The sequence below is a fragment of the Aythya ferina genome (genome assembly GCF_964211825.1).
Source record: "Aythya ferina genome assembly, chromosome: 13".
Taxonomy (NCBI): Eukaryota; Metazoa; Chordata; class Aves; order Anseriformes; family Anatidae; genus Aythya; species Aythya ferina.
In genome coordinates this window covers 16,964,317-16,988,180 of record NC_140311.1, presented here as the reverse complement: position 1 = coordinate 16,988,180, position 23,864 = coordinate 16,964,317, and the positions used below count along the sequence as shown (strand labels likewise).

Genomic DNA, 23,864 nt, shown 5'->3' with positions numbered 1-23,864 from the left:
TCCTCAGACGAAAGGAAAAATGCAATTAATGGTGGGTTTTTAACGTAGCTGGTGGTAGTCAGCTCTGATGCAAAGACTGGAATTAATGCTGAAGTGCACGGAGATGTCGAGGAAGTAGAGCTGGTGGATTGGGGAGGAGAAGCTTGTATGGTGAAGAGGGGAGGTTTTCTGAATCTGGGATAATCTGGGATTCCTAGGGAGAGGTTTGCTAGCTAAACCAGAGAGTCTTGGTTCCTGCTGGTGTGGTTCAACCTTCTTGGGAAGACACTTCAATGTGCATTTGATTAAGAAGAAAACAGGCAGAACAAGTGGAAAATAACAGTACATCTCCAAAGAAAATTCCAGTAGGCAGGATCTGTTATTTGGCATGAGCTGGAAAGTCTAGGCTAAGTAATCTGCTTTTTAGAGGTTAGCAAAGGGAGTACAAGTGTGCACTTCAGGGTAAAAGAAATTAAGGGGTAGCACAGCTGCTAAAAAATTAAAGATGATGTATTTGCCTCGATAAATGCAGCATGTTTGCCAGAACTCGGCAGTTGGATTAAACTCAAAGCATATGTTCTCTGACTTCAGGATTATCCCACACTGGGCTGCATCCATCAGTTCTGCTCTCTCCTTAGCAAAACAGCTGAAGCACCAGAATTGCCTATCTGCAGTCCAGCCATCCTTGCACCTCCTCCAGTTCAGTCCTTAAGCTTCCTTTTTCTTCTTTTATCCTGTACATTCCCTAAATAGGTTCTTCCCAGGTTTTAGGTTTTCTTCCTTTTTCTTTCTAATGTCTTTATTTTTAATGTATTTTCCTTATTATTTTCCCTCTGAGAGATGACCATCATATGTTCAGTGTATTTTCAGATGAAGTACTTCTATGTTCTCTCCTTCATGTTTTGGAGAGGCTCATCAAAAGCACCCCAAAATAAATCTGATTTTCTGATTTTTCTTTTTTAATTTGCACAAAAATTTACAACAATAGGCTTCTGATTTCCTTGTATTACTTAACTTTTATACTGATCAATAACTTATCAGTGTTTCCTTGCTTATTTCAATCTTGTTTACGTTGTAAGCTTTTTATATCAGGCACAGTTGTTTTATAACAATCACTTAAACACTAGGATAAACCACTAGATACTTGGTTTGTATTCAAGGTGAATCCTGAACTGTTGATAAGAGAATAATTCAGCACAGAGGCATTCATCTCCCCGTATGGGGTATTTGTTACACCTGGTGTTTTGGTCAGAGTTTGGATGAATTCCTAAAAATAAATTGATGATTTTCTCATCAAACATATAATGACTGACAGGTTGTCCACTGATCTCTTTAATTGGCATGAAAATCTGGGGTGGCTGAGAGTCCAGATCCTGTCTTTTTGGCTTTGTGTGTGCTGTCCTACTGATTAACTGTTTAACGAAGTAGGTGGGCAGGGTGTTCTGCTTGTGTCTTCCTGCATCCTTGTCCAGTTCTTTGCTAAATCTCTCCGAAAGTGAGTTGGAAATATTTGGGTGAAAGTTTTTTATTTTCATTATGTTTGCTGTGTTATGAAAATGTAAGGACGTTACAGAATGAGATGAGTTTGAGATATTTTACTAGATTTAAAATAGTGTGGAGAGAAAAAATAAATAAAGCCTATGATTATTCTTGCTGTTTGCAAAATGAGACTCTTCTAGAAAGTAATACTAGTTGAGCTAAGGCAATTCAAAAGGATGTTCTGTTTACATTTAAATATTTATGCCTTTTTTTTTGTTTGAGTCCATTTCAGTTATGAAAATTTGAGACTTTGAATTTTCATTTTGATTAGAAAAATGTCACTTTGTAATTTAGTAGAACCATGTCTTGGAAATTGTATTAAACAGAGCTGGGAACGCAAGAGTTGCTGTGGTTATATGAATATACAATAAATACAGAAGTTTACTCCCTCCAGTGAAATAATCTGTGGCACTTTCTTCTCTGTTGTTGTCTTCTGTTTCAATACTCTCAGACTGATTTGTCTCATTTGTCTTGGCATTTCTTCTCAAAATCTGCTTTACCAAAACTGTCCCCCATTCCAAGCAGGCCTCTGTGTCTCTTCGCCTTGGAGAACGCTCTTGGGGGACTCCAATACTCGTGGGGGACTTCAACTTCCCTGACATATCCTGGAAGCACAACACAGCCCTGAGAAAGCAGTCTAGGAGGTTTCTGGAGAGCGTGGAAGATAGCTTCCTGACGCAGCTGGTTAGTGAGCCTACCAGGGGAGGTGCCCCGCTAGACCTTCTCTTCACAAACAGAGAAGGACTGGTGGAGGACGTGATCGTCGGGAGCTGTCTAGGGCAGAGTGACCACGCAATGGTGGAGTTCACTATTCTTGGCGAGGCCAGGAAGGGGACCAGTAAAACCGCTGTATTGGACTTTCGGAGGGCTGACTTTGAGCTGCTCAGGACATTGGTTGGTGGAGTCCCTTGGGAGGCGGTTCTGAAGGGCAGAGGGGTCCAGGAAGGCTGGGCGCTCTTCAAGAGGGAAGTCTTAATGGCGCAGGAACGGTCTGTTCCCACGTGCCCAAAGACGAGCTGGCGGGGAAGAAGACCGGCCTGGCTCAACAGAGAATTGTGGCTTGATCTTAGGAGGAAAAAGAGGGTTTATAAGCTTTGGAAAAGTGGGCAGGCCACTAAGGAGGACTTTAAAGAAGTAGCGAGGCTGTGCAGGGACAAAATTAGGAAGGCCAAAGCTCATCTGGAGCTCAATCTGGCTACTGCCGTTAAAGATAACAAAAAACGTTTCTATAAATACATCAACACAAAAAGGAGGACTAAGGAGAATCTCCATCCTTTACTGGATGCGGGGGGAAACTTAGTTACAAGAGATGAGGAAAAGGCGGAGGTGCTCAATGCCTTCTTTGCCTCAGTCTTTAGCGGCAATACCGGATGTTCTCTGGATACCCAGTACCCTGAGCTGGTGGAAGGGGATGGGGAGCAGGATGTGGCCCTCATTATCCATGAAGAACTGGTTGGTGACCTACTACGGCACTTAGATGTGCACAAGTCGATGGGGCCGGATGGGATCCACCCAAGGGTACTGAGGGAACTGGCAGAGGAGCTGGCCAAGCCACTGTCCATCATTTATCAACAGTCCTGGCTATCGGGGGAGGTCCCAATCGACTGGCGGCTAGCAAACGTGACGCCCATCTACAAGAAGGGCCGGAGGGCAGACCCAGGAAACTACAGGCCTGTCAGTTTGACCTCAGTGCCAGGAAAGCTCATGGAGCAGATCCTCCTGAGAGTCATCATGCAGCACTTGAAGGGGAAGCAGGCGATCAGGCCCAGTCAGCATGGCTTTATGAAAGGCAGGTCATGCCTGACGAACCTGATCTCCTTCTATGACAGAGTGACGCGCTGGGTGGATGAGGGAAAGGCTGTGGATGTGGTCTACCTTGACTTCAGCAAGGCTTTTGACACCGTCTCCCACAGCATTCTCCTCAAGAAACTGGCTGCTCTTGGCTTGGACTGGCGCACGCTTCATTGGGTTAGAAACTGGCTGGATAGCCGGGCCCAAAGAGTCGTGGTGAATGGAGCCAAGTCCAGTTGGAGGCCAGTCACTAGTGGCGTCCCCCAGGGCTCGGTGCTGGGGCCGGTCCTCTTTAATATCTTCATCGATGATCTGGACGAGGGCATCGAGTGCACCCTCAGTAAGTTCGCAGATGACACCAAGTTAGGTGCGTGTGTCGATCTGCTTGAGGGTAGGAAAGCTCTGCAGGAGGATCTGGATAGGCTGGACCGATGGGCTGAGGTCAACTGCATGAAGTTTAACAAGGCCAAGTGCCGGGTCCTGCACCTGGGGCGCAATAACCCCAAGCAGAGCTACAGGCTGGGAGAGGAATGGTTGGAAAGCTGCCAGGCAGAGAAGGACCTGGGAGTGATGGTGGACAGTCGGCTGAATATGAGCCAGCAGTGTGCTCAGGTGGCCAAGAAGGCCAACGGCATCCTGGCTTGTATTAGGAACAGCGTGACCAGCAGGGCTAGGGAGGTGATCGTCCCCCTGTACTCAGCTCTGGTGAGGCCGCACCTCGAGTACTGTGTTCAGTTTTGGGCCCCTCGCTACAAGAAGGACATGGAGGTGCTTGAGCGGGTGCAGAGAAGGGCGACGAAGCTGGTGAGGGGCCTGGAGAACAAGTCCTACGAGGAGCGGCTGAGGGAGCTGGGCTTGTTCAGCCTGGAGAAGAGGAGGCTCAGGGGTGACCTTATTGCTCTTTACAGATACCTTAAAGGAGGCTGTAGAGAGGTGGGGGTTGGCCTGTTCTCCCACGTGCCTGGTGACAGGACGAGGGGGAATGGGCTTAAGTTGAGCCAGGGGAGTTTTAGGCTAGATGTTAGGAAGAACTTCTTTACAGAAAGGGTTGTGAGGCATTGGAACAGGCTGCCCAGGGAAGTGGTGGAGTCACCATCCCTGGAAGTCTTCAAAAGACGCTTAGATGTAGAGCTTAGGGATATGGTTTAGTGGAGGGCTGTTAGCGTTAGGTTGGAGGTTGGACTCGATGACCTTGAGGTCTCTTCCAACCTAGAAAATTCTGTGATTCTGTGATTCTTTGCACAATGTACCTACTTTAAAAATTGCTGGTATTTTTGCTGTCAGTTTCAGTACAGTAGATTCTTATTTCTCAGAGCCATCCTGAACAAAAATGGCAGGAAACTGCGGCGTAACTTGGAGCTGTTTCCACATTATCACCCTGAGGCTGCTGTGCCGGGCAGTGTCTGTAGTCTAGGACTACAGCCCTAGCTGCATGTGGAAGGCACCATGTTTGAAGCCGCCCTCCCGCCTGTCATATTTATCATTTCTGGTCCAGCAGAGGCCCCACATCCAAGGGTGGGGGGGATGAGGGATGGAGAATAAACGCACAACTAAGAATTAATAATTAATTGGATGGATCAAAAAATAATAAGAATTGTTCTTAAAGACTTCTCAAGTACAATTGTAGTGTTTAGGCTGCCCTTCTCTCTGAGTAACTGTCGCACCATTAGACTAATTAGTCGGATAGATTAATGCCATCTGAGACTCTCCTGAACACAGATACTTCGGGAAACAATCCTGGTACGTGTCTAGCATCTCCAGGAGGATGGGCTGCCATGCTGAAGTTTCAGATTGCCTGCTGCTAACTCCAGACTTCAAAACCCAAATGATCCAGCTCCCTGTATTGCTTGGTAGGTGGGTTAGGGTGGGATCCAGAATTGAGCACTGAGTTTGACAGCAGTGTTAAGAACCATGAAGTTAAACTGAAGGGAAAGTAGGAGGGGGATTAGAAACCCACAGAAAAAATGGAAGAGCACTTCAGCAGCAAAACTGGAAGTACTGACCAGGTGAAGAACTCCCAAAAGACTTGTTGCCTAACTGCACCAGCAAGGTGGCCAAGCATTCAATCAGATGCATCCTGCAGCATATGTTTTTTTTCATGGGTATAAATTATAGCTAACTGGCCACAGCGTTTGGGAGCTGAGTTCCCCAGGGACTGATTGCCAGGGGAAGGGTGTGGACTGCTGGGATCTGTCTGCAGGAGGTGGAAAGAAACCAGAAAGCAGCAAAAAACTGGGAGGAGCAGTCATGAGCATGGTCCAGAAAGGGAATAGCAAAAGGGCTTCACGAGAAGCAGAGCAGAAAGCAGGACTGGAAATTGTGCATAATTAATCTACTTGCTGTTTTCTCATTGTGTTGTGGAAACTTGACTTTATAAATTGAATTGCACCAAAGGAATATCTGGTTTTTATTATCAATCTTGTTTCTACATGGAAACAAATCAGATCAAAGGTCATTTTTTTTATTATTATTATTCTAAGTGCCATCATATTTTACTACATCATTTGATATCTCTCATAACCATTTTCTTTTTCTTCATTATAAATGATTAATTCAGCCTCCCAGAATATTGCAGGGTTTTACATTGCATATTTTGCCAAAAATTGTTACTGGATCAGAAAACCTTGACTGGCTAGTAAGAAGGGAATTCTTCCTAGTTAGTATTCCTTCTGGGTAAAGAGTGCCTCTAAACTAGAAAAAAAGGAAAATTTTAGGGGGATTTTGCTAAGTGTTTGTACCTACTGACTACTGTAAGTCAGAATAATAAGAAGCACTTTGCAGTTCCTGCTTTGTGAATAAGTTCTAAATGACAAAAAAAAAATACTCTAAAGGTTATTTATGTGTTTTTTTTGTTTGTTTGTTTTTTTTGTTTGTTTGTTTGTTTTTTTGGATAGGATAGGAAGCTTACAATGCACAATGTTATGGAGAAAAATCACACAGATACAGGTTCCATATTATTGTTATAGCCTGATATACTTCTGAGGTTTTGCTGGACTGTCATTTCTAAAATTGCCTAGAGAAAGGAAAAGGTTTTCTCACTTCTGTCAGTTTTACATCTGTGTAATTACATGTTTCTCGGGGGATTTGCTCCTGTTTTTTCCAGTCAGGAGAGAAGTAGTCTCATAATACGCAACAAATAAATTCCGCTTCCTTCCTTCCTATCTCCCAGTCAGATAGATGAAGAAAGATAATAGAAAAAGCACTCAGACAAAAGAGTGAAAGTCATGGTCCGTCTTTTGGGAGAAAAGGAGAGTGGAGCTGCCCTGATAGGGGATGTAATAAGAGTTGTTTTGGGGGTGGGGGGTGGTAGGAGGTGGGCTGCTTGCTCTGCCAGATTTTGATTTAAACATGACCACAATGGTGAGGCACCTGTTGAGAGCTGAAAGCTTTTCTAGAGATTTTGGTGCTAATTGTCACCTCGCAGCTGGAGGATTATGTGTAACCTGAGCATTTAGCACTGAAGTTCTTATAGCAGCCTTGACAACTATTGAAGGGAAAAGTTCCTCTTTCTTTTTTTTTTTTTTTTTTTCCCCTGCAGTTCAGACCACAAAGTGATGTTTTATAAAGTTTGTCTTTAACTTCACCTTGCTGTGATGCACTTTTAAGAAAGAGGACTACAGCCTGCAAGTAAAGCCACCATAAACACAAGAATGTTGTTTTCACCTCAAAAGTAACTGTAATTCTACTGAATGTTGCATTGTGTGCAGAACTGAGTAAAATCACAGAATCACAGAATTTCTAGGTTGGAAGAGACCTCAAGATCATCGAGTCCAACCTCTACCTAACGCTAACAATCCCCACTAAACCACATCCCTAAGCTCTACGTCTAAACGTCTTTCCCCCACTCTCTTGCAGTTGGCCCATGTGGGTTTCTTCTGTATTCTCAAAATACCTTCTGTTATGTGAACATAGTAAATCTAAATTGATCCTCTGTTGCTTGCAATTGGTGAGCTAATAATAGACAGTAGAACAGATAACAATTCATTCAATGCCTGCTTAAGACTCCATTCACTTCACAGAGCCATAGTAGGATCAAATTCACATTGAATTTGATGTGAATTCATATATTTTTTTCTTGTTGAAAAAAGAAAACAGAATGCTAGTTTCATGGAGGGCTATGGTACCAGTCTTTTATCACACATCCGCAGACAGGCAATAGAAAGCATTGTTACTCATTGTATTTGGGTGACATACAAGTAGCTGCAAATCATGAAACTGGACTCCTGAAACCTAGTTCTCCTTCATAACTCCTATGAAGAATTATCTGTGGAAGTTCTCCTATGAAGAATTACCTTCATAACTCCTAACCAGAATTACCTGTGGAAGTTCCTCAAGGTTTACATTAATTTTCATGTATGAACTTTTTGTAATTCAGTGTAAGTTTAGGTTTCTTAACATACATTCTTAAAAAGAATGTTAAAGAGAGAGGATTTAGTTGCATATACAAGTCTAAGTTGCACTCCTAGCTTGAACACCCTGTTATCTTTTCCAAAAAGAAGGTGGGTCAGTTTTTAGAGCATTAGCTAATATTGAATTCTCTCTTACCTAGGTTCAGATGTAGTAAAGAAGAGGGAGTTTTCATGGTGAAGAACCCAATGTTGACTTTACAAATGTACTGATGGAGAACGTAGTTAAACCTGAGAATAATGAGGGACGAAGGAAAATCCACATCCTTCAGCTGTGACTTCTGAGAAGGTAAGATTGAAAACCCTCATGAGAAATGAAAAAGCGAAGAGCTTATCTGGAATATTTCAGTTAAAGAGCCATAACTTCTACAATGTATTGTCATATTTGCTTTTTTGGTTTGCTATTCAAAAGAGCGGGATTAATTACATGTTATTGTCACCCAGTAAGCTTTAAACAATTTCCTTGAAAGTGTGACTGTCTTACCTTACAGTTTGCTCTGCAATTTCCAGTGGATTACCTGCAGCTTTCTAAACAGGTAGCCATACTCTCGCTGTTCACATCAAGCAGTGTTATTTGCTGGGATAGTGATGAATCAAAACAAAATAATCATTTCAGTACGGTAATTACATCAACTTTTATTATGTTAGTCCAGCACGGTTGCAAGTATAAATCTGCTAAAAAGGCCAGGAAAAAGATACATACACATGCAATGTTTTTAAAAGGCATAGTCACTTGCTTATGTTAAAAGCTGCTAATCAATAGGACTGGAAATACTTAGAACTTTTGTCTTTTTGAACAACTGATTCACTTTGGAAAAAAAAAAAAAAAAAAAGCGTGGTGAAAGGAAATCTTCTTGTTGAAGAAATGTAAAAGTAACATTTTTGGCAGGCCACTTTGGGTGACGTCATTCTACAGAATGTGCTAAAGTCTGTTATTTTACAGCAGGAACTGATTTCTCAAGGCAGGCAGAGTCTATGGGCACTTAGTGTTGCTCTCAACTTCAGCCAGCCAAGATCTGTGCTTTTTTACACCTCGTTTGATGGTAATAAACCATGCACACTTCCAAATATGGGACCCAGAGGCTTTTTTCACATATAATACATACATGTGCGTGCGTGTGTGTTTGAAATCTTTTGTACACTATTCATTGTGTGGGTTTATCTCTTGGCTGAAGATGTGCTCATTGCTAGTGTTCAGTACTTGTTGCCTTCTGGAATGGATTCTGGCAGATAAGAACACTAAAAGTAGCATTGCATTTGGGAAGGCAGAGAGTACCTTATTTTCCCCCCATACTGCCAATTTCTTGTGAGGCGACAATTTCTTGCTGTTCCTCCCCAGACACTTGCTAATACTCAGTCAGTAGGATTATCAGAGTGGCTGCAGTTCGGTATACATTTGTTTCTTCATGAGTGAGAATAGGTCTTAGCTCTAAACTACGTTACCTTGAGTGCAAACCTTCAGTAAATTGCAAAAAGCTTTTCCTGTATTTAAAGCATTAAGTAGTAAAAGGATTAGGCTCTGTTGAAATTATCCAAGAGGGAGCATGAATTAAGCACTCTTTGGAGGGCTTAAGGATTGTCCAGTCTACGAACCACTAAATGTAGCTTATTTGTGTGCTAAGGGAGTATTTGTATTTGTTAGGTTTTATATAACTACTTTTACGTAACATCTGTTCTGTCCTGGTTATTTGGACCACTGAGCCTAGTTGTGTAGTACAGGTACTTGAAAACAAAAACATACAGAATACAACTAGTAGCAGAGAATTCTCAGGGCCTGATCCAACGCTGGCAATCTGTTAAGCTGTAGAAATCCTGTGTACTGCTAATGGAATAACATGTCACTTGGCATAAATTAGAATGGCATTATGATTACTGCATCTGGAAATAAATATACTAAATATGTTTCATGTCCATTCTTTTCCCATTATATTTTATTTCTGGTGAGAAATACAACTGCAATAATCTGAGTTGAATTGTTGTTTCTAGATGTTTATTAAAATAATGTTTTATTACTTGAGACCCCCAAGGTCTTTCGTCTTCTTATTTCTTGTGTACTAGCATGGGAGTACTGCTTTGGGACTTAGTGTTGCAGAGAATTTGGTACACTCACTAAGAAAAATCTGTTTGAATAATGTCTAGAATGGAAATCCATGAGAGCTTTTAAAGGTTTGTGATGTCTTATCTCTGTTAGATCAAATATATGCATTTTGCTACATTCAGTGAGCACTTCTAGCTTTACAAGTTACATTATATAATCTCTGTTTTTAAGAAAAATTGGCCCTAATACTGGAAACAATATTTTGAAAGACTTGTTTGTAGGGAAATTGTACCAACTCTTTGCATGTGGAATCATGGAAGAATAGCAATTTCACAATAGGCAGACCTGGCTCAGCTGCCTATTACAAAGTTTGGCATTAAGTGGACAAGGAAGCTGGGTTTGGAACCTGAAGAGAATTAGGATGGAAAGGACAAGGCTATGGATCTCATACATCGTCAGGTTTTGGGGGAAGCAGTCAGTACCAACTGGGCAAGATACTGATGGAAGTGATGAGTAAGCCTGGGGACGGATAATGAATTATCCAGATTATCGTCTTTTGTCATATTGATGAGCCTGGTACAGGGAACTAGAGAGAAAAGAAACTGAAATAGTTTTGAGGATACAGGAAAGAAGAGATTTATCTATATCAAAGGAAAGGGTAAATATGAAGGTTTTCTGGGACCTAGTAACAATTAGCAGCATTTCAGAGCCCGGAATGAAACTGGGGATTCCCTGACTTGCTGTTCCTCTGCTACCAGCAAATCCCTGCCAAGTTGTTGGGGAAGTGCATGTTAGCCCTTTTTGTTGTGGTGTTTCAGGGATTGCTTTGTACTGTTACAAGACATTACTCTTAGCTCATACCAGAGGTCTGTATGGTACATCTAACAGCTGTAGCAGACAAGAAATCACCTCAGCATGAGATGCATCAATGTTAGCATGATGCCAGGTGGTGGAGGATTTTTTTTCTTAATCATAAAGTTGAAAGCTAGACCTCTTAGAAGATTTAAAGTGCTAAACAAAAGTGTTTTGTTTTGTTTTGTTTTTTTCCATTGCCTATATATGTGCGTGTACTTTGTGGAGGCAGTCTAGTCTGCCATTTCTTTCTGTGCCTGGTGCTTGCTTAAGTGCCCACAGTGGATCTACTTTGAGGAGACTGCAGGTATTAAAGAGCTGTTTTCTGTAGGATCCTTACATCACTCCTTGCCCCAGTTGGTGTTGATGGATAAGGCTGATGGGCTGCAGGAAGACGGTCGTCTCTTGGTAGTATAGATCAATGCTGTCCTGGAGAAAAAGATTGTGTGCTGACACCTACCATCAGGTCAGTGTTGTTAGACGAGGCCTTGGGCTGTCAGAATTTGTGCTGTGGGGGCTTTCTGGGTGTATGGCTTGAGGCTGTCATGTCTTCTGTATGGGTGTGAATAAAGGTGTTCAGGTGCGACTAGAGTCAAAAGGTGGAAGCTATGTTTAGGTAATCTGAAAAATAATGTTGGTAATCTGCAGGTAATCTGAAAAATATATGAGGAGAAAAATAAATGAGGAGAGTGGTTACAGCGATTAGTTAGTGTTTATGGAGCATGCAGCTTCTGTAATGGTAAAAAGCATATAGGGATATTGATTTTTGTCTTGACAAAAGACTTCAAGTGGATTATAGTGGAGGATATCAATGGCAAGATTTGAACAGAGATAAAACCATGCGAATGGTTGTTTATCAGATTACCTCATGAGCCCTGGACAAAGAATGGTTCTTACACAATAAAATAAAATTTGGCAATAATGAGAGTTTCAGGACTCATAAAATACAATGCAAAACTTTACCTAATTCTGTTTCAAAGTAGTTATCAATGCTCTTTATTGGTACTATTAACCATTTCATATTTGAAATCCTTGTCAGTTGGTGAAGGTCTAATTTCTGAAGAGAAAAGTCACTGCCAGGTGGGTGAGTGTCCAGTGTCATTATGGTATTCCTTGGCTACTATAAATCAAAGAGAAGTTTGGGTCTCATTTGGCATTGTCCAAATACATACACTTTTAGATGTAATTAATCTTAGCAAGCCTGAATTAACAGAATCCAATTGTATTGTTTACATTATGACTAGACTTTCCAAATAAAAAAATAATAATAAATCCATGTATATTTGAAATATAAAAGGCTTAGTACCTAATTGCAAAGCATAAGCTACAGCAGTAAATATAATGGAGGCTTCTGTAATTATTTCATTTATTTCTTTTTTGTATGTGTATGGTCATGTATGTGTACAGCTGTGTTTAGATGTTTAAATGCCTTCTTGAAAATCCACTCTGCCTTCTGCAAATTATTGAAGTAGCAGCTGCTGTCTGCCGTGCAAGCCAGGCATCGTGGGGTAGAGTAAAATTCTTCGTCTTTCTCCATGAGGCATAATTTTATTAGGCTCTACTTTAAATCATAAGGATGCCTGCTGAGTATGCTCTGCTGTTATGATTTTTGGGTTATTGCAGCACAGAGGTAGGATTTTTTTTTTTTTTTTTTTCTTTTAAAATTAAAGCTTTCCAAGCTCAACTGCATTGAGTTACTTATACATGTATGTGAGCAACTGGTAGTCAGAAGAGGTGCTAGCACCAATTTGCTGGAAGAGCCCAGTGATTGTTCTCTAACAAAGGCCCAGTTAAACTCAGGAGAGTCCTAAGATAACCTCATGGATGTAGTAGGTCATTGTACAAAAAGCAGGAAAGCAAACACCCTTTACTCTAGTGGAAAAACTGGAATCCACTGCCCAAGGAAATGGGAATAGCATGGAGATGTCTGAGCAGGATTACAGGATAAGGTAACTCACATGTACCATGGGAAGGAAACATGCACAGGGTCTATTACCCTAGTGCAGCTGTGGCAATGTAACTTACTCTCATTTTCCCTTGCAGTGGTGTGTCTCTGTTGTGTTGTGTAACCCATGTTCTCCCCTCCTGTTATAGGACTAACTTGGTTCCCCAGATCTTCTTCATTTCAAGGGTCTTTTTATAATATTACATTGTAAGGTATTTCAGGGGCAGAGACCATATCTTATTTATTGCTTTTATGAGTCATTTAGCCCATTTTTGGATGTTTGACAGATAATAATGTGTCTGATTGCATCATGTGGTATACCAGGTCTGTAGGAAAACAGACTTTCAACTCTGTAATGAAGTCTTAAGTTTGATTTAGTGTTTACTCATTTGACAGCAGATGCTAGCCAGAATACAGATCATTTAAATTCTATGAACTGACTAAGCCAAAGGCACTATAAAACCAAATATCATCAGTGTGCATCTAATAGTTCACACAATGTAACGCTGTCTAAATTTTCATCGTTAATGTTCCAGGAATAAACATGGAGCACTGGATAGAAGAAAACCTGGACAGATTTCAGCTGGAAAATATTCACAGTATCTAAATGTTCTATAGAATAAAATGTCAGTGGCTGTCATTTTGCAGTAGTTCTGCTACAATTGTTTCCCAGTTATTGAACCCTACTGTAAGTTGAAAAGCAAACCAAAACTTTATTTTTTCCCCACCCCATGTAATTTGTTCTTGTGTGGGCTTTGGAAAGCTGTAGTTGTGGAAAAACCAACAAATTAATTCCTAACAGAAATAATTGAGCTGACAGCTAAAGAGATGCTCACTTTCTCAGTCACTTAAAAAATGAATAATATTTCTTTTATTTCTGTTCTCCATTATTAATTATCCCATTGAGTGAGGCTGAGTCCGATACAGAAAGCTGATGCACTGCTGGGATGGCATTGGCCAGGTCTGGGGACATGATGTTCGATCTAAGCAGTAGAGGGAGGAGTACATATTCTTTTTCCTCCTGAGGGACCTGACAATTTCAAGAAAGGCATTGTTCTTCGGCAAGTATTAAGCCAAGTAAATTTGTTCAGTTATTGCCTGTTGTATGACAAATGAATCCAACAGTTTCCATGGATGTAGGGTGTCGGAAATCCAAGGTCTAAAACGCTTTTGGTTAAACGTGCGTGAAGGACGGATGAGTTAACATGTTTTGTCTTACTGTTTTAATGGGGCTGCCATGGCTTAATCAATTTGAGTAAGTGCTTTGGGACTGAAGCCCAGTCATTAGTTTCAAACCCAGTCCTCTGCTTGGCTTGGTTCCAGCAGACTAATGCTCCAGAGACAAAAGCCAGCCCTTGAGTTGGTGCTAACCAAGACCACTTTCTTCCAGAAGACAGCACGCAAAGGCTGTCATGCTCTAGGATCAAGAATATAACTCAGTTACTGTAGCTTACCAGCTCGCTGTCAGTTGGCTGAGCCACAGCAATTGAATGAGAACATGCTTGAAGGCTGTCACAAACGGACCCTAAAATGTATGGGGGCGGCTTTCAGAGCAGATCTTCCTTATGAAACCAAATGGGAGAAGCAGAGCTTTAGAAACCTCCCCTCCAAACACAGACCTGCAAAGCAAATGCATGTGGAATGTAAATATGGGTAGTGGGATGTCATTGTCTGAAGGCTTCTGAGACTGAAAGTAAGACAGAAAGGATGGGAGTAGTGGCAGAAGGGAGACAATAGACATAAGAGGCATAAGAGCTCTGGTAGTAAGGGAAGGCAGAGAAGGAAGGAATGCTAGAAAGAGGCTGGAGCTGATGAACAGAAAACTACCATTTTGATCCCTGCAGCATAGAGGAGTATACAACTTTATATGATCTTTGCAAATGGGGAGGGGTGCAGTGAAAGTACTTGGCTCTACCAACCGTCTTGATTCATCCAAATGTCTAAGACCCTGAAGTCTGCCAGCTCATTCAGGTCTGAAAGAAGAAGTGAAAATCAGGAGGTGCTTCAGGAGCTCAAAGATGTCCTAAAAGTACTGTGGCTAAGCCTAGAGGTTTCATAAAAATAAATGTGTAAAGTTTTCCCAGAAAGTGCCAAGAAGTGCCTTTGTAATAGTGTGTGGGTAGACAAATCCCAACTTTAATGCAGCAGTGTGAAATGTTGGGATGGGTCTTTGGTTCCTCCTGTTAGGAAGAAGTTCAGGGGAACACAGGAGATGAGGAAGGCTCTGAGATTTCTCAGCAGAGTAGCAGAGATAACTATGTCCAAGTGTGAAGTAAGTAAAAGAACTTTTTTACTAGTTTATGTATAGTCATATGAATTATGTGAAAGTATAAGAGTGGGACATTTATTGACTTTTCCCCTTTGCAAATCCATGTATTACTTTTTTTTTTAAATAAAAAAAAAAGTTGAAAGTAGTGCAAAACAGACTTAGCACACTTGATACTATTCTACATCATACCTCAGTTGAGTGGCTGGACAGGTCAGCCAAGTCAAGCAGAGCTGCAGAATCTATGAAAGCCTTGTGCCACTAAGATGGTCATGGGCTTGGGGGTCAGTCATCAATTTCAGCATGACTAAGTACCAGGAAGCGAAGTGGGGGACTGTTTGCTTGGGTCTGATCCTGTGTCTTGCAGCTTGAGAATTTCCATTTTTATCACCTATGTCTGTAGGGAATAGGTGCTCAAGTGTAGGTGCTTGGATTTGCAGAGCAAGATCAGCACAGGGAGACCAGAGATGCCCCTTGGAGACATTAGAATTTGCCACAAATTTCAGCTGTTCTTTGAAGAAGACAAGAGATGGTCATGATGGAACCTAGAAATCTTTTTTTTTTTTTTTTTTTTTTTTTTTTTTTTTATGGCTTTGACTTTAATACCTGATCCTAATGCAGCTTTGGTCACATATAAAGACACAAATAATACATTCCTTATGAAAACAAGGAAGACTGGCAGTGATGAAAAAAAAAATAGAGGGGGACGATTCAGTTAGATGATGACCTTTCAGAAAAACATGGACCATGAGGACTCCTTAAAATATAGCATGAAGGTAGAACAAATTGTCACAAATACAGCCCTCTTCCAGCTCGATCAGCAGGCAGCAGTGTAGCTCAAAAAGCAAAGTTCTGTGATACTAATACCAACACCTTCACTTATGTGGCCAGTTGAGCAGTAATAATGAGGGTTATACTCTGTGTAATGAGATCTTTGGTCTATGTGGAGCGAGTTCAGCAAGGGTTATTAGGCTGGAGGTTATTAGGCTGGAGTATCTAATGCAACTAAAGAGAAGTTCCAAAACAGAGCTATCTAATTGCTTTCAGATGGAGGCACTGCATGGAAACGTATGCCCATCCAAAACTTGAGAACTGCTTTTAAAAATAGAATTCTGAAAAAAAAATAAAAAATAATAAAAAAAAAATTGGGTAGCTGTGAAAAGGGATGATTGAATCACCTGGTGTTTTATTATGGCTAATGTCTTCATAGAAATGCCAGACATGACGGACTTACAAATTCAGGCATTAAAAACTTGACTAATGTCACTCAGATGAAAGAGCTGGGAATCATAGATGATTTTTATTTATTTATTGGTTTTGTGGTGGTGATATTTATTTTTTTTTCCAGCTGATAATTTGTTGTGCTTCAAAGGACACAGGGCATGATAGCACTTAAACTCCACTTCTGAGAAAAGATGAAGGGAATATCTGAAACTTATTTTGAAACCTGAAGTCATAGCTGTGGAAGTTCAAATACTTTCCATTCAAACTGAAAAAAAAAGTCAGAAATTTCCAAGTTTCAGCTCAGTTCTTGGATCAATAGTAGGTAATAATACTCTGAGTTATCAGAAGACTTGTTCCAGAGGCTCTGTGTTTAGTCACATAAGACACAATACTGAGTTTACAAATGTAATCCTTCATTGCAGTAAGTACTGCTACTGTTATCCAAAATGTCATGGATGGTGAAGAAAAACATTTTTAGGGTAATCTAGGAAATTTCAGACAACTCTTATTCACTGTAGTTTTTTATATTGTATGTCAAAATTCCTTATACAGTCCTGGAAACTTTATTGATGTATCTGTGTATATGCTCAACCTGTTGTTCCCTTTTCCTTTCTAACTACATACATATTTTTGGCTGTTATAACAGCACTGGCCATACAGACCATAGGTTGTCATGAGCCGTCAGGATAACACTCTCTGTATGCCAAGATGTTTGTAAAGAAACCGTGAGTTAAAGCACTCTGTTGGACTGGGCTTTTCTGCAAAGTCTTGCGTTGCAACTGCGCAAGTGCTAGATGAATGGCTAGCTCACTCCAAGCATTTTCAACACAAGGTTTCTCAGAAAGAAACCCAGAAGGCAAAGTTGTGTTTTCACTGCAGTCCATGATAGGGTTTACAGTGTTTTAAGCAGGGCTGGTATTCACTTCTTGCTAATGGGAGTATCTTGATTTGTAGTTCCTGCCAGGATTTGGTCTCATATAGTTTCTGACCACATCTGTTCAAAACCAGAGGACTAGCTGGCAAAGGAGCAGAAATTCTTTCAACAGCTCTTTGAATAAGGATCAGCTACTTCTAATTTACCATGGGGCAAAAACATTTACACGGCATTACCACAGCGCAGGTGATGTACCCTGAAGGTTCATAACCCAGTTTACCCTGCACTAACTTGTTCACATATCCGCGTCTTAATTTTATGGTAGCCACTTTATTGTGTGAATCAGTTGTAATTAGCAGGAACAATACATCCATATCATGTAAGGGAAACAAACCCTATTTTAAGAAAATTTTCATTAGATTAAGTAGTGTTATGGTGAAACAATTTCGTGAGCTCCTCTGAATGCTTAGCAAACAGCATTTCTAATTAAACAAGTTTTGCTTGCCCTGTGTTGTTCTTTGTATTGCACAAATGGTTGGAGCAGAAAACGGTTATTAAAGCCAGGAGTGTGCCTAATAACTGGTGTGATAGAAAAGCAAATTGGTAGCTCAGTACCTTTTTAAAACAGCTGTAAAGTTTTTACTTGGTAGCAGAAGTCAATTGATTTTTTCCTTTCTTCCCTACTTTGCTTTTGGTCTGTGGTCCGAGAGGTTCCCCCCCTCACAGCTGGCTGCAAAGGAGCCAGGTTCGGCAGCTCACACCTGTGTAAGCATTTGAGGTAGAATGGTGTGAATTAGCCAAAAGCTGCTCAGCTACAACTGTTATGCGCTGAGGTGACTGAGGAGGGAGCTGCTACTGTGAAGGGTTTCTTCACCACAGAAACTAAAAATATATTTTTTTAATCCAGATCTTGGATTTTTCACTTTGTGACAGTATTGTTTGCATTGGGCTTTTTCTAGAGAGGCATGTGGGATTTTTATGACGTTGTCCGATTAGGTTATCAGCAGAACTCCTCTGCTTCTGCTGTAAGAGGCTTTGTGTCACTTTTATATGTTCATTTACTGCATCAATATGAGATCATTAGCAAGTGTGTACTGAAAATAAAAACAGAACTTCCCAGTGTGGGGTTGTCCATTTATTATCATTGTAATTTTAACTTTCAAATGAATTCAAAATAAGTGGAAACTGACATTTTAATTTTAAGTGGTCAAGCTATAATATGAAATTTTGTTCAAAACATATTTATCCTTTAACTCTGCCTCCTTGTTGTTTCGTGTCACTTTCACACAAGTAAAATGATGTCCTGGCAGACTTTCCACTTGGAAACAGCTCTGAGAAACAGTGTTTTCTATTCTCATTTAGGTAGAACCATTTAAAACAAAACAACAACAAAAAAAACTCTACTGCCTGACTATGGACAAAAAACATATTCTTATTTACAGATTTTCTGAGAGTATAACTTCAGGAAGAAAATGAAATAGGTGTAGAGTGAATGTATTACAAATACATGGCTTAAACATCTCAGTTCTACGGCCAGTTTCAGGTTCTATTTATTACTTATTCATTGCTTTTTTTTTTTTTTTTTTCTTTTTTCTTTTTCCCCTAGCTACAGAAATAGAACTGGTCTCCTTCTGTTTTACAGCCCTAGGCATCTATCTTAGGCTCTCCTGTACCTGAGAGGTATCTTCTGGAGGCATGGAGCCTATGAGACAGTACAACAGCCAGTGAAGTCCACCCCGTTAATAAGGACTACTCAGTTTATTAATATGCTGCTCCGAGGGAAATGCCTCCAGTAGGTGTCTGCTGGTGTTTGTTGAACACCTTTTCTGGGATCCTTGAAACCAAAGCAAACTCTAGTGGTGCAAAGACCAAGAAACTGTGAGGGAGAACTCAATGCCCAGTTGGAGAAGTGGTGCTGTTCACCTAAAAATCAACAGATACTCTCTTATGTACAAGTTTCTTTCAAAATACAGTTCGTATGAGGACCATAGTCTTCTTGGAATATGTCATTTGTAGATAAGGTAAACTGATCTACAAATCCAAAAATTTAACACTTAATCTGGTAGTTTTGACTGCCCACTCTTGTGCCAGTAGTTATGTGTATGAACTCTGTTGCATGAAAGGCAAAGCCGTCCTCCTGGGAGACTTAGTTCCTTCCCATTCGAATGCACTTGAAGAGGCAGAGCTGAAGCAGGTAGCTTTGGAGCAAGGTGCTTGTTACTTACTATATTTGAGCACCACCTTGGCCTCAGAATGAGAATTGCTCTTGGGGAGAATGGCTGCTTTGCCAAAAGGAGAAAAACGGTTTCCTGGGATTAACAGCAACTACTGCTGCTACTGTTATCTGGCTTTTGTATTTTTGCTGGCAAAAGTTACTGTCCTGCTTTATTTAATTCCAGTCAGCTAGTCTTATTCTGTTCTGTGGTGCAGGGGAGTTGTGTTATTTATGGCGGGTGGATGTCAAATAGAACAATTCATTAAGCTCCTAGACCAGTTGATTCCTTGTTATTTTCTTTTAACTCATTCCTATGTGTGCTTTTATTGCTGTCATAAAGATGTCATAACCGCCCCGAACTGCTCATTTTTACTGTATCTTGTTTGTTACCGAAGACCTCACTTTTCACTGCCAATTTTGGCTGAAAACTTCATGATACATGGGAGAAATTTTGCTTGCAAAAGCCCTGTCTCAATATTAAATGGTTTTAGAGGGATAAGTCATAGTTCAGGAGCCTTTCTTTTAGTTTCTAACTATTGGATAGGGCAGCCTGTAATAATACACGATGTTATGCAGGAGTTTTTCACTGGATGTGATTTTTCCTTATTGACACATGGCTCATTATCTTTGTTTTATGTAGCTGGAGTTTGTCCAGTGAACTGTCATGGGTAACTCTGAGTATCTTATACAAAAAATTCAAGCACGTTTCTAGGTTTGGCTGGCCACTGGGGCCGATCCCAGTTTAGCTGACTTTGAGTGGGAAAATCTCCTGGTTTTGCAGTGCTTTGATGTAGTCTAGTTCAAAAGTTAGACCAGGTTTCCTGATGAGCACCACTATTATGGGACAAAAAGAGAAGCTGCGTGCTATGTCAAAAACAAAACAGAAAAACGCAACCCACAAAACAGGATTCTGTTATAAACATGTAAAACCAACCAAACAAAAAAAACTGTACAGATTTATATCCAATGTGATATCCCTGCCTTTGCAGATACACAGGGTAGGCATTGGAGCAGTGTTGGTTCCAGTGACTTTAATGAATCATTCTGTATTTCTTTTCCCTTCTCTCTCAACTTTTTTTTTTTTTTTTTTTTTTTTTTTTTTTTTTAGCATGAATGTGGCACTTGCAAAAGTCAAGGAGAAAAAACATTTGGCTTTGGCAAGCACAGAGTGGGCAGAGTATAAAATTCCACGCACAGCTGTGCCAGTGTGCTTCAGTCCTAGCTTAACAACATTTCCTGCTATTCCAGAACTGGGCCTGTCTTAGAGAGAGTGCCAGTCATGACACTTTTTATGGTGGTTTTGTGCTCCGCACAAATGGGGACTAGAATGAAAGCAGCAGACTAATTTTAGTTCATGATCTTAAGTTTTGAATTCAGGTCTGCCGAAGTAAAAGATTAGTGCATTAGCTCACTGAAAATTTGAGCCTGTTCTCCAGCTGGACTTTCTTGACCACCTGCTAACTTGTTGATATGGTGAGAGATTAGGTTCTTTAGGTCCAATTCTGACCTCATGTACCTCGGTGTAACTTCAGTGCTTTTTGTATAATCAGTTTCAATTGTCCAATTTAAATTTCAGCAAGGCCTAGATTTTCATACATTTTACTGCTTTATGTATTTTTTTTTTTTTGCTTGTGTAATTTTTTCCCTCCAGTTTCTATGCTTCCTACACCATTCTTTATTAGTCTTGTTTTTCCAGAGTACCCCCGTAAAATAGCCTACTGTGTTATTTGTCTGCATGGTCTTTTGCTCTTTCAGTGATCTAGAATGCACCTAAAATTCTGTTCCCTTCTTGATATTGCTCTTTCACTACTTAATAAAGTTTCTTGGCAATAATTTACAGGCAAGATAGCACATCCTGTTATGCCTCAGTCAAGGAGAATATTGGTTGTATGAGATTGTTCTGAAATCAGGGCCGTGATCCGCCCACAGGCCAGCTACCTTATTCAACTCCTTTGAAGCTCCGTGTGAGTCCTGGATGGAATTTGGCTGCTCCCAGGTGCTTGATGTGTGCTCTAAGCAAGTCCCAAGACTTGCTGGAAGCAAGAGGGAAAGGCTGCATCCTGGGTAAGTCACTGACCTGGAATGGCTTCATTTCCTTGCTCTGACAGATATTTCCTCTGCAGTTTTGACCCTATCATTTAATTGCTCCAAGCCTCGGTTTTCTTATCTACGTGCTGTCTAGAGATAACAGTGCTTCCATGCATCCTAATAGCAGTGGAAATAGGTGTGCTTAGGCTTGTTTGGCAAAACAAGGACCTTGTTGTCTCAGGAGGGCTAATCTTTAGCATATCATCAGCTCTGTTGACTTGTCCAGCGTTTTTGGAAGCATTAAGGTTGATTTTCAGAAGTTAATTTCAACTTTTTCTTGACCATTTATTGGTAAGAAGAAAAAACATCTCAACGTAATGCTTTGCTTTAGACTAAAGTCTGCTTTCAAACTGACTGCAGTAATGGAATTGTTTCATATTTCTAAGACTTTTTTTCTTTAGAAGAAATATTTGCTTTTGTAAAACAGAACGATTTTTTTAGTCGTAATCTGGCATTAAAATAATAGATGATATTTCATAAGGCAGATTCCCACATAAAGAATTAAAAATCTTCATTCATGACCTGAATCAATTCAGGTACCTGTATTGCTTTCTAACCTGGGTGAGAAAAGGACTTAGGGGGAAAAAAAAAGAAAAAACAAAACCCAACACACCTCAAAGAGCTGAATGTTAGAGTGCCATCTAGTGCTTCATTAATTAACTGATTTACTGCAACTTCTGTGTTTCTGCCACTCTCCCTTATGCCTGATCTCGGAGGGCTTACTTGGAAAAGCTTACGGCAAGTTCTGAAGGTAATCAGTTGATGGTGAATGAGCTGCCTTCTGCTGACTCGAAGTGCTGAGCAATGGCATGGAAAAGAAAACTGAAATTTTTTCCCCATAAATTTTACATGATTTGGTAGAACGTACTGTGAAAACCCGGACTTCAGTTGCAATGACAATGCTATATATAAATATATATATAAAAGTACATATATATATGAGAGAAGTCATTATGAAGGATCTGATTCTGTACCTTATAATGGTAACTGAAAGAGACTGTGATACGCAAACTGTTATAAAAGCAGCGTGGGTAAAAGAATAAAACCATCATGCTTCAATTAAAATGAGCATTTAGGAGTTTGGGAGCTAATCCAAACTAGAGGAATCTCTTGAGTCTGTTTTGATGTGAAATAGCACTTAAGTTAGTATATGCTGACTAATTTTAATTTCTTTTGGGGGCAAAGTGGCTAAATATGATTTAGTAGTATGATATAAGTAGCTGGAGTTAGAACCAACACCTTTGTGATTACCTGATCTTTTATCAGGACGTGATTTCAGTATGATAATACTGATTTCAATGAACTCAGAACTTTGTTAGTTAATGCTATTGTAGGTGATGTTGCAACTGGGGGTGAAGCTGTATATCTAAAGCAGAATCTTGTAAACTTAATAAATATAGGCATGGCTGATTCTTTACAGCTAAGTCAACTTTATTCCTTTTGAAATGAAATTAAAATGGAAGAAAAATCTGTAAGTACTTTTGATATCTCTTCAATTTCTTTTTTTTTAATTTCTTTTTCTTGAAAGCTCTGTTTTTAAAAAATACCATTCAAAACTGCTTTCCTCACATCTATTCGATAAGGGGTCTATGAAACCTAGACTGAAAATTTCACTCTGGTATAATATTACATGTTCCTGTGTTTGCTTTTTAACCGGGCTGCTCACATACAAAATTTTCTCCCCTTCTTTATCCCCAAGGAAATGGCTCTGAATAATGAAGAGCCCTTCCTTGAGAGAACTGGTCACCAGCCCAATTAAAGAGGAGCCTCCCCTACCTCATCCTGGCAAGCAGAATGTTTTTCTGGCATAGAAGTTCTCCAGTCATGCCAAATAACCACTGTGGGATTTCTCGGGTCCCTAATGGCTTTTGAAAAAATACAGTATGTAAGCCATTAAAGTACTGGCTCTGGGACTGTTTCCCAAGTAGATTTGTGTAGAAGCAAATGGCAACTCTTGCATTTTGTCAGTCTTCAAGTTTTTACTTTAATCTTCTGTCCTTTTCAGAAATTTCCTATTACAGGATCTCAGTGTCATATAAGCACTAGTGAATAAAGGACTGTAGCTTGGCTATGTACTTGAGCCTCACTTTGCATTAACTTACTGAGTGATTACAAGCAAATGAGTTTTTTTCACAAATACAAAGTAGGAATTAAAGTACTTGGGTGATAATTTATTTGGCACAGATCTGTCTTTTGTTCAGAAGCTAGTGCAGCAGGGGCACAACTCTAGAGCAAGTCCTGAAGTGCTACCCTGATCCAGGTATTGCACTGAAACTAGTGCTGCACTTATCAGGTGTGGAATGGGACTTCATGCTCAGATATCATAACAGATCATCAAAAGTAATTAGCACAGAATGAAATAATGCACGTGGAGTTGTTTTGCTTTAGGATCCTCCTATAAAAGGAATTACATACTTCAAATTGAACGTTACCTACATTCTGTGGTGATGAATGTATGATTTACCACCCCGTCCCCAATTAACAGCCTGAGTTCCTCATCTGTTTGAATTGCTTGTGGATTGCTTGCTTTTTTGGATAGCAGTTCTTTTGTTGAAAGTTATGAAAACCAAGGCTGACCCAAGGTGACTGAGACATTCCAATCATCATAAGAAGGACAATGAAGGAAACACTCCTTATTGAATTACTG

General features: G+C 40.2%; 1 protein-coding gene across 1 annotated transcript in view; it reads left to right on the top strand.

Moving 5' to 3' along the window:
* Positions 1–23,297, top strand: part of LOC311444131 (uncharacterized protein) — a 99,827-nt gene extending 76,530 nt beyond the window's left edge. Inside the window, exons 6-8 of the mRNA XM_084535032.1 lie at positions 7,859–8,004; positions 21,059–21,193; positions 22,917–23,297. Of these exons, the coding sequence (XP_084391158.1) occupies positions 7,859–7,896 (38 nt within the window). The 3' untranslated portion in view covers positions 7,897–8,004; positions 21,059–21,193; positions 22,917–23,297. The remainder of the gene's footprint in view (positions 1–7,858; positions 8,005–21,058; positions 21,194–22,916) is intronic.
* Positions 23,298–23,864: the final 567 nt, after the last annotated feature.